We start from the raw sequence: 11248 nt of genomic DNA, 5'->3' as shown, positions 1-11248 counted from the left end.
TTTGGTAAAATTTATTACCATTTTATTCGAACATAGAATCGTTGGCTAACAATTCATTTATAGCATGCAGCGGAGTGGATTTCATACTCAAGGCACTTGGTCGCACGTTGTTTCCTCTTCCAGCCAATGAAGTTTGGGAGAGTATCCAAGCCAAACCGACCTCCACCGCAAAAGACAATTAATCCCTCTAGAAAGATCAGCTAAGACAAACGGGAGACTCGGGTATGGTCCATGGGAAGGCCTCCCGTTGGCGGTGAGGGGGAGGGAGGAGATGGCGGAGTGGAGGGAGGCGGAGAAGAAGAAGGCAAGCTGGGCGGCGACGAGGGAGAACCAGATAGCGAAGAAGGCGCCGGACTTGAGGCGGAGGGAGTCGAGGAGGTAGGCGAGGAGGAGGCCGGCGGCGATGACGGAGACCGAGGTCGAGGAGGAAGGCGGAAGCGGGGGCGAGGGCGACGCGGGAGTTGTGGGCGAAGGAGGGAGGGGAGTGGAGGCGAATCTTGTTGGCGGAGGAGGAGGAGGCGGAGGAGGAGGAGGAGGAGGAGGGGGAGGGGCGGAGTGGGGTGGGGTTGGGGCTGGGCCTCCGGTGGGCGGCGGCGGCAGCGGGGGAAGAGAGGTGGGGAAGGCGGGGGTGCTCGCGGAGGAGGAGATGAAGGCGTGGTGACGGGCGAAGGGCTCGTCGGACATCATCCTGACCGGCGGCGAGACGGGGGTTTAGGGGTTTAGAATTAGGGTTATGGTCAGGGTTAGCGTTCCGAGGGAAGGGAGGCGGCGCCGCCGACGAGGGCGGAGGGCATCCCTCAGCAATTCGATTCGAGGGCAGCGGAGATCGGGTCGGAGAATTTGCGGGATCTAGGGAGAGGGGAAGAAGAAAGAAAGGGGACGGTGGAGAGATTGGCCTAAATGCGCCAATCCATCTGCCGGAGTTCGGTTTTCTTGCGTTTACCGGAACGATCCGAGTTTGGTTTGGACCGGTTGGCCACGCATTGGAAGGGGGATAGAAGCCGAGGATGAGAATTTAGAACTGCTGTTCTTGAGTGAGGAATAAGGTTGGAATAAAGCCTAGAATTGTAAACAATTGCTTTTTTTTATAAGAAGAGTTTAAATGGGTAACTTTCTTGAATGCACATAGAGCTCCCGCAGATCGGTCCAATGTAGAAGGATACCGTGGTATCATTTTCTGTGATTATGTGTAACAATAGTTGAATTTTTTTTTTTTGGAATGTTGACCGTTAGATTATGCCCTGCACAGATCTCAATGTACTCAAATTTTTGTATTTATTTATTTGCACAGATCTCAAAGCGACCATTATATGATCCAAATGATGGATAGGTGCGGAGGAAAAGGAGTTTTTTTTTTTCACGCGAAGGTGAGCCCTATCGGTACGAGAAGTTTTTCAGGTGACCCATAGAACTATTGCTTCTGGGCCCTCCTCAGTCCCTACTCCAGGCACCATCTTTTCTCCCCAAAACAAAAAACCGAAAAAAAGGGGGAAAACAAAGGGCTATCTCTGCCATTTTCTTTTAAAATCTAATTTAGTTCCCACATTCTTGTTGTTAATTGATTTTCCTAGTTAATTTTTGCAATTTTTGCAATAAACAAAGGCTGTCCTCGCTGTCGAGGTGGACTCCTTAGCCGGGGGAGATTCTTATCTCGGCAGGGAGATCGGCTTCTCTGGCGGCCGCGCTCTTCACGGTGCTTCTTCTGCTTCTTTAAACCCTACTTGGTCGCGCCCCGCCTGGAGGCAATAGCCTCCTCGGCTTTTGCATACTTCCGAGCTCGGGCCAGCATTTCGGTGAAATCAGCGGGGAAGCTCTTCTCGATGGAGAAGAGGAATCTGTAGGAGGGAGCCCCAGTCTTTAGCGTCGATATGGCTATTGACTGGTCGAGCTCGCGGACCTCCCAGGTTGCAGCGGTAAAGCGGTCGAGGTATTCTCTGAGGGATTCCCTTTCCTTCTGCTTAACGTCCAGGAGGGAATCTGATGTTCGCCGCTGGTGCCGGCTGGCAGCTAAGTTGGTGGCGAACTGCCTGCCGAGCTGCTCAAAAGAGGATACCGTGCTCGGCTTCAGTCCAGAAAACCAAAGCCGAGCCGTTCCCCGAAGAGTCGCTGGGAAGGCTTTGTAGAGCACAGCCTCCGAGGACCCTTGCAGTGCCATGAGGGCTCGGTAACTCTCCAAATAGTCGAGGGGGTCGGTAGTTCCGTTGTAGGGCTTCACTTGGGGCATTTTGAACCTCGGTGGGACCGGCTCATCCTAGATCTGGCGGGAGAAGGGGGACTTGGTGGTAAACTCAAAATCACCCTCGCGCCTTGCCTTTCTGCTATGAAGCGCCTCAATCTGGCGCTCAAGGTTCTCGACCTTCCTGTCGAGCTTCCCAGCCTGGGGGATTGCCACGATAGTCTGCTCCGGATCGTGATGGTCCGGGGCTGACTCAGCTTTCGAAAGCTGCAGCCTTCTGTCTATGCTCCTCCCTGGCAATTCTCTCCGGGGAGACGCCCGGGCTGAGTCTTGGCGACAGCATCGTTCTTCATTGTTGGCCCTCGAGGAGCCGTGGAGGTTTTGGCCCTGGGGCATCGGTCCATTTGGAGGAAGCACTGGCTGGACCTGGGCCTGCGGAGGCGGCATAGGTGGGGCTTCTCCACGTTGCAGTCCTTGGACGGCGGTGGCCAAAGCCTGGACCTGCTGCGCTAGGATGTTGAATTGTTCCGACTGGACTTGGGGAACTGGGTCGGCCGGAGGTGGGGAGTTCTAGACAGAGTGTCCAGGACTTGGTGGGAGACGCCGGGAAGCATTGGAGGCTCCTTTGCTTCTCAACTTCATGGCCACGACTCGGTTCCTTTCTCTAGCGCCAACTGTTGCTGGAAATTGGACCCGGGGGCGACCGTCGACTGAGAAGAAGGAGCTCCGGTGTGGGAATGGCGGGTGGCGGTCCGTCGGCGAGCGGGCATCCTCCGGAAGACCTGCAACAAGTCGGTGGCCGGGGTTTCCGGCGTCGGCCCTCCGATGCTTAAGTTAGAGGGGGCTAATGTGTAGAAGGATGGAGGAAATAGATCTTCTGAGTTTCAGAGTCCAACCCCCTCAAAGAAGGAGGGGTTTTTCTTTTATAGAGGGATACATGTGTACCTGCGATGTAGCAGGGCGAACGGGTTACCGCCATGATTGAGTACATCGTTCGAATTAATGCACGATCGTGTGAATTATTGCGTTGCCGTAGGAGATCAGGCCAGAGCCAGTGAGCCATCGTGGCTGATCGGACGTAGCCGAGTGAGTCACCTGTTTGCCGTGAAGGGCTTGAGATCCGTAGATGGTATTAATTGTTGAGTGAACCGGAGATCAGCAGAGGCCATGCGCATTAATGGTTGAGGGAACCGGAAATCAGCAGAGGCCATGCGCATTAATGGTACAGTGAACCGAAAATCAGCAGAGGCCATACGTATTAATGGTTGACGGTGGTAGCAGAGCATGGCCCCTGGTCGAACTGCAGAAGGATGTGACCGCAGTAGGTGAATGGTGAGGTTGGGCTTCCTTCAGGTCGGGTGCCGTCAGGTCGGGCGCCTTCAGGTTGGACGCCTTCAGGTCGGACGCCCTGAGGTCGGGCGCCTTCAGGTCGGGCGCCCTGAGGTCGGGCGCCTTCAGGTTGGGCGCCTTCTGGCACGCGATGGTCACGTGCTCATGTATTCCGGGATGACTTGTTTTCCCCCCAACAGTTATGGTCAGGGTTAGCGTTCCAAGGGAAGGGAGGCAGCGCTGCCGATGAGGGCGGAGGGCATCCCTCGGCGATTCGATTCGAGGGCAGCGGAGATCGGGTCTGAGAATTTGCGGGATCTGGGGAGAGGGGAACAAGAAAGAAAGGGGACGGTGGAGAGATTGGCCTAAATTTGCCAATCCATCTGCCGGATTTCGATTTTCTTGCGTTTATCGGAACGATCCAAGTTTGGTTCGGACCGCTTGGCCACGCATCGGAAGGGGGATAGAAGCCGAGGATGAGAATTTAGAACTGCTGTTGTTAAGTGAGGAATAAGGTTGGAATAAAGCCTAGAATAGTAAACAATTGCATTTTTTTGTAAGAAGATTTTAAATGGGTAACTTTCTTGAATGCACATAGAGCTCCAGCGGATCGGTCCAATGTAGAAGGATACCGCGGTCCAATGTGAAACAATAGTTGTTTTTTTTTTTGGAATGTTGACTGTTAGATTATGCCCTGCACAAATCTCAATGTACTCAAAAAATTTTATTTATTTATTTATTCGCACAACTCTCAAAGCGACCATTACATGATCCAAATGATGGATTGGTGTGAAGGAAAAGGAGTTTTTTTTTCACGCGAAGGTGAGCCCTGTCGGTGCGAGAAGGTTTTCAGGTGACCACTTTTTCAAGTGACTTCTGAGTCATATCTAATTTGTGAATCCTGCCTTCAAGAAAAAATGGCCAAATTACCCTTTGTAGGACACGGGGAGAGGTCCACTGAAATACTTGCCCTAGTACACACTGATGTGTGTGGCCCATTCGATGTGCAGGCTAGGGATCAATTTTTTTACTTTATTACTTTTACCGATGATTTCTCACGGTATGGTTATGTCTATCTTATGAGACATAAATTTGAAGTATTTGAAAGGTTCAAAGAATTTAGATTTGAAGTAGAAAAATAGACAGGAAAACTCATTAAGGTTCTTCGATCAGATCGAGGAGGAGAATACCTTAGTGCAGAGTTTTGTGATTATCTCAAACAAAATAGTATAGTTTTACAATGGACACCTCCTGGAACACCTCAACTCAACAGAGTGTCAGAAAGAAGGAATCGGATCCTGTTGGATATGGTCAGATCCATGATGAGCTTCACTGACTTACCCTTATTCTTGTGGGGAGATGCCCTACTTACAGCTATCTATATATTGAATAGAGTTTCCTCTAAGTCCGTTCCTACCACACCGTTTGAGATATGACATGGTAAGAAACCACGTCTTGGTTATCTCAAGATTTCGGGATGTCCAGCCCAAGTCAAGCGACAACAGGCGGACAAGTTAGAGTCTAGGACAATTGGTGCTCGTTTCATTGGATATCCTAAAGAGTCGTTAGGATACAATTTTTATATCCCAGAAGATCACAAAGTGTTTGTGAGCCGACATACCATCTTCTTGAAAAAATAGTTTATCCTTGATAGAGGCAGTGGGAGAAAAATTGAGCTCGAAGAGAAAGTCTCTAAAGAGCAACGAGCAATTGAGCCTAGTGAACCTATTCACATTGAGCCAATACATGAAGAATCTCGTCCACTTCGTAGATCCAGTAGGATCTCCTATCCTCCTGAAAGATACTTAGGTATACTTACAGAGGAAATAGAGGAAGAGTTCCTCATGGGAGAAAGAGATCATAGTAATGATCCCAAGACCTATAACGAAGCGATGTTAGACATCGACTCCGAAAAATGGATTGATGCGATGAAGTCAGAAATAGACTCCATGCATTCCAACCAAGTATGGACCTTAGTAGATCCGCTTGAAGGTATAGTACCTATTGGGTGTAAATGGATCTACAAAAGAAAAATGGGTTCGGATGGCAAGGTAGAGACCTATAAGGCAAGGTTGGTGGCAAAAGGTTATAGTCAGCGCGAAGGCATTGACTATCAAGATACCTTTTCACCGGTAGTTATGCTGAAGTCCATTCGAACGTTGCTTGCCATTGCAGCTTATCATGATTATGAGATATGGCAGATGGATGTGAAAACTGCTTTTCTTAATGAATATCTTGAGGAAGATATCTATATGGAATAGCCTCAGGGTTTCACTTTCAGTGATGGTGATCACAAGGTCTGCAAGCTGCAAAGATCCATTTATGGACTAAAGCAAGCATCTCGGAGTTGGAACACTCGTTTCGATGATGTGATCAAATCGTTTGATTTCATCAAGAACGAAGAGGAACCATGTGTGTACAAAAAGGTCAGTGGGAGGGCTACAGTATTCCTCGTATTATACGTGGATGATATACTCCTAATTGGGAATGATATTCCCATGCTCACATCGGTCAAGTTATGGCTGTCTAAGAAGTTCTCTATGAAAGATCTAGGTGAAGCATCTTATATTTTGGGGATTAAGGTCTATAGAGATAGATCTAAGAGGATGCTTGGCCTATCACAGAAAATGTACATAGAGAAAGTGCTGAAGAGGTTCTGCATGGAAAACTCTAAGAGGGGATTGTTACCCCTAAGGCATGAGATAAATCTCTCCAAAAAGATGTGCCCCAAAATATTTGAAGAGATTAGCGCATGAGTAGGATCTCTTATGCATCGGCAATAGGGAGCCTCATGTATGCCATGCTATGTACTCGACCTGATATAGCACATGCTGTGAGTGTCACGAGCAGATATCAGTTAAATCCAGGCAAGGAGCACTGGATAGCTGTGAAAAATATCCTTAAGTACTTGAGAAGGACTAAGGATCTCTTTTTGGTCTTTGGGGGAGGCACAGAGTTAAAGGTAGAAGGATATACTGATTCAAACTTCATGACTGACCCTGATGATAGAAAGTCTACATCAGGATATGTATTCTTATGCAATGGAGGATCGGTAAATTGGAAGAGTTCCAAGCAACCGATTATTGTAGATTCTACCATGGAAGCAGAGTACATTGCTGCATCGGATGCTGCGAAGGAAGCGTTCTGGTACAAGAAGTTTGTCGAAAAGCTAGAAGTCATGTCATCAGATGCCATAACCTTTTTCTGCGACAACAACGGTACCATAGCACTGGCTAAGGAGCCAAGGTCTCACCAGAAGTCCAAGCACATAGAGTGGCGATTTCATCTAATTCGCGACTATCTCGAAAAGAAATATGTAGAGGTGCAGAGAGTAGACTCCACTGATAACGTGGCGGACCCATTCACTAAACAGCTGAGTTAGAAGAAATTAGAAGTCAATCTTGAAAAAATGGGACTTAAATATACGTCTGATTGGCTTTTGCGCAAGTGGGAGATTGTTAGAAGTATGCCCAAAAAGCCAACGTGGCTGATGCATATTTATAATCTGGAACATAAATTTGTAATTTGACACTTATTAATAAATAAGATTGGGCAATTTATTTTTCATTAATGTTTGTATGTATCCATGAATCGTCCAAGAAATTAATAGATGATGACACATAATTTCAAAGAGTTGAGAATTTGAGGCATGTGTCATTAGGGATTAATTTCTAAATGCTCCTGATCGATGGATCCATCACGAGGGACGGTGATCGATCCACTGAGATTAGTGCACAGATCACTTAGTCAGATGGACGAGTTTCGAGTCCACGGTGTAGAAACACTGGAGTGATTATGCAAGTACTTATTAGAGAACAAGGTACTGAGCGTGACCAAAGATAGTAGTCACATGGATGTCTATCCACTCGTCAGTGACTACTTATGCTGCAGTTATATAACTGGTGCTTTGACCTGCGATGCTTCAGCTATTCACTGTGAGGTTGCTGTAGTTTGACGAGCATATGAACTTGGGCCCTAGTCATTCGGGTCCTTGTAGTGCGAATTGGCTGCAGTAGGTTCATTTTGGAATAGGGTTGCATCTAGATGGGATCTATCGACCTTGATAGATTAGGAGTGATCCTATGTGATTTATGAGACTGAGTTCGATAAATTTCTGGCCAGATATTTTGGAAAAATAGTTTTTCATATCTCGAACTGGAAGTCGTATAAATTTGACATATGACAGACGATGGGGTTTGACGAGATATCCATAACCTCCGTCACATCAGGATCCATGATAGAGGGACTATATCATACGCTAACTGCACCAAGAGGTTCAGATATTTTATTCTGCTGGGTTGCCACCACATATTGCTAGGTGTCACTAGTAGATTATGAGACTCGAAGGCATTCACTTGGTGATCAGTGAATCCTAAGAGTAGAACTGAAATCGTTTCAGTCCACTGAAAGGAGTTTCAGTGATATTGAGATGGAGATCTCAATATTTCTCACTACCAGTCAGAATAGAACCTACGGGATCACACACATAGAAGATTTAATTAGTCAGACTATCATAATTGTGATTTGGAATCATAATAGAAATCAATTATCAATATGATTGGTAATTGAATTAACCCACTAAGTGTTAGTGAGTTAATGGAAGAAGAATTAAGTGGAATTGATTGCAATTGGATTGCAATTAGGCTGATTTAATGAGCCAAATCAAATTGGGTTCGACCCAAATTGATTTGGATTCATGATTGGGTCAATTTAATTAAACCAAGGTTTGTGCGGATTTTAAAGATCACATGTCGTTGTAGAATGAATATGACTTAAGTCATGTTCACACTATGCGGACTTCAAAGTCCACAGGCGTCATAGGATGCATGCTCCCAAATCAATTAATTCTCCTAATGAGATTAGGAATCCTAATATGATTAGAAAATTAATCAATTGATTAAATAGACACATGTCATGCATCTATGAGCACAAGGATTGGACACTTGGCATTAATCCAAGGGTGGGTTATAGTCCCATACTTCTAATAAGATTAGGAGGAGCCCTAAACCCAATCTATAAAAGGGTAGCAAGGGAGAAGTTATGAATTAATTCTCTCCTCTTCCTCTCCACGCCTCCTCTTCTTTCTTCCTCCTTCTCCACGGCAGCAAGGTGTCTTCATCCTCCTCTTCTTCCACGGTAGCAAGGCAAGGAAGATCCACGTGCAAGGTTCCTCCTTTCCCTTCCTCCATTGCGAGCAAGGTTGAAGAAGAAAGGGTTCTTCTTTAAGGAGGTATGTTGCAGATTTTTATCTTCTAATCTATATGATAGTCATGAGAGGTCTTTGCAAGAAGCTAGCACTCCGGTAAGACCCTATCTCAGATGATTAGATCCTCGTGTGGATACCTGTAGAGGCCGGACAATTGTGTGGCTCAAACAGGAACCTAGATAGATCATCAGGCTGCGGTATTCTTCACCTGCAGAATTTTTGAAGATGAGATCTTCAAATTAATTTCTTCTGATTTTAGTTTCAGTTTTATGAATCTTAATCAAACCTTCTCAGATCCTAATCTTCCCTCCCTAATGAATTTAAAGATCTTCTGAATTTGGATCCAGAAAAAATTTTGAATTCTACGATCCGAGGCGCGTTCATGTGATGAACGACGTCCCGTTCGAATTTCGCTGCGAACGTCGCATTGAACGGGGCGTAACTCAGCACGGGGCGCCCCCAGGGTAAGGGTGGTTGTCGTTTTTTGTCTTGTTCATTTTATTCTTTCTCCTCTTCTCTCATCTCCTCTTTCCTGACATCTAGGCTTTTCTTTTTTATCTTTTCAGACGTCCCGAAAATGGTGACCAGCAATGCGACCCTTTATGCCTGATTTAGGAAGAGGGCAGCCGAGGCCGGTGGGGTCCCACCCGAGCCCAAAAAGAAATTCAGATCTTCGGCGGGTGCGGCCGTCGAAGCGGGTGCCCCCAAGGCTGGATCCTCCAGGCCTGCTCGGAAGGAGGTCCCGAGCACCGATCGCAGGGGCTCAAGCTCTGCGGGGACTTCTACGGCCCCCGCTTGTTCAGTTCCCATCTCGCAGTGTCCCAGCCGGCAGCTCGTCCAGTTGCGGCGCTCGGTCCCTGAGCCGGGGAGCGGCCAAGGGGTCCCGAGGTCGTCCTCGCCGAGCCCAGCGAGGCCCAGTCTTTCAGGTCCTTCGGGGGGCGAGACCCGGCAGGAGAGGAGGGCCTACTGCCCCGAGTGGGCGGTCTTTGAGGGTGACTCAGCCCTTCTTGATGCCCAAATAGCGCGTCAAGTCTCTGGGTTGCTCTGCTTCCGGCCGACCGGGCCGAGTTCCAGTCTGCGGACTTCAACAGTCTTGTGGACGGGACCCATTGCTCCGCAATTCGGGTAAGTTTGTTTTCGGCCTTAACTTCTATATTCGATTTTTGGCCTTGGCTTATTCTTTCATTTGCTCTGTTTGCAGCATCTTCACGAGATCGACATGCTGATCTCCGTTGCGGCAGACTACCGGGACAAGGCCCGAAGATGTTTGCGGGGGTAGGAGGAGGCCGAGAGGAGACTCGGCGAGGTTGAGGTCTCGCGGAGGGAGCTTCTTGCGAGGGTGGAGGCCGCCGAAGACGAGCTCCGGGCATTGACTGCGGAGCTTAAGGAGGAGAAGGGCGCACATACTCTGGCTAGGTCGGAGGTGCGCGCCGTCGAGGCTCGTCTGGCCGAAGCTTACTCTACGATCGCCGTCCTCCAGCACGAGGCGAGGGGCACCCAGCTGAAGGTTGAGCAGCTCGAGGCTCGGGAGAAGAGGGCCTTGGAGCAAGCCCAACATGCGGTGCAACTCTTCCGGGAGTCGGAAGAGTTCCGCGAGCTGCTGGAGGAGGAAGCCGTGGATGGACTTATCCGCGGCTTCGAAGACTTTCGGAGGCAGCTGAGGCGGCTCTGCCCTGAGTTTAATCTCAGTATGCTCCAGCCCGGAGGGGGGATCGATGAGGACGAGGGCGGGCTCGAAGGCCCGGTTGAGGCTGAGGACGAAGCAGCCGAGGAGGCCGCTCGGGAGGCTTCTGCCGAGGGAGCTCCTGAAGGAGTGCCTGATGCCGCCCCCGAAGCCGCTGGCGATGTTCTGACCGAGACCTCTGTGACTGCGGCCGGGCAGGCAGAAGAACCCGGGGAGGCTCCAGCCGAGAATCCCGAAGTGGTCATCGTAGACGACCTCGAGGCCGGCGCCAAAGCTACGACTACTCCTTAGGACTTAGTTTTTTTTCTTCTTTTTGTAAATGAGGTCGGCCTCCGAAATTATTGTACGGCCGAATCTTGATTTTGTACTTAGCCTTCGGGCTTTCATTAATGAAAAGTTTTCTTTTTCTAAACTCGTGTTTGTTTCTATTTGCATAATTGATAGACTTTTATTTTTGGCTGCTTAAGTCGGATTCTTTTTGGCGAGTTTCTTCAAGTCTTCGAGCTCGGCTAAGTCTTTAGACCTTGGTTCCGATAGTATTCGCTAAGTTGTTAGGCTTAGCTCTGGGTTTAGACTTTAGGAGAACTCGCTAAGTCTTTGAGCTCGGGTTCCGAAGAAGTCCCGCTAGGCCTTTAGGTCTATCTTCTAGAAAATTTTGCCAAGTCCTTGGGCTCGGCTTCCAGAATAAGCTCGTCAAAGCTTTAAGGTCGGACTCCGAAGAGATCCCGCTAGGCGTTTAGATTTACTTTCTGGAAAATTTGGCCTAGCCCTTGGGCTCGGCTTCCAGAATAAGCTTGTCAAAGCTTTAAGGTCGGACTCCGAAGAGATCCTAGACCGATGTCGGGCTATTGTT

The 11248-nt window shown here is 48.5% G+C and overlaps 1 protein-coding gene across 1 annotated transcript; it reads left to right on the top strand.

Annotated features, from left to right (window-relative positions):
• Window positions 1-271: 271 nt before the first annotated feature.
• Window positions 272-10686, top strand: LOC120112246 (ribonuclease Y-like). The gene is made up of 3 exons (XM_039131115.1): window positions 272-378; window positions 9734-9836; window positions 9991-10686. Exons 1-3 carry the CDS (start codon window positions 272-274, stop codon window positions 10684-10686), a joined length of 906 nt encoding a protein of 301 aa, XP_038987043.1.
• The last annotated feature ends 562 nt before the right edge of the window (window positions 10687-11248 follow it).

This window comes from Phoenix dactylifera, chromosome 10 (assembly GCF_009389715.1).
Source record: "Phoenix dactylifera cultivar Barhee BC4 chromosome 10, palm_55x_up_171113_PBpolish2nd_filt_p, whole genome shotgun sequence".
In the NCBI taxonomy this organism is placed as follows: domain Eukaryota; kingdom Viridiplantae; phylum Streptophyta; class Magnoliopsida; order Arecales; family Arecaceae; genus Phoenix; species Phoenix dactylifera.
The sequence above is the reverse complement of the archived record's forward strand: the minus strand, read 5'-3'. Positions and strand labels throughout refer to the sequence as shown.

Excerpts from the sequence above, each read along its gene's own strand:
- LOC120112246 (XM_039131115.1), top strand. The coding sequence starts at position 272 with ATGGCGGAGTGGAGGGAGGCGGAGAAGAAGAAGGCAAGCTGGGCGGCG. Across the intron at positions 379-9,733 it reads AGGCGGAGGGAGTCGAGGAG|CGCGTCAAGTCTCTGGGTTG; the intron begins GTAGGCGAGGAG and ends ATGCCCAAATAG. Across the intron at positions 9,837-9,990 it reads CCCATTGCTCCGCAATTCGG|GAGGAGGCCGAGAGGAGACT; the intron begins GTAAGTTTGTTT and ends TTGCGGGGGTAG.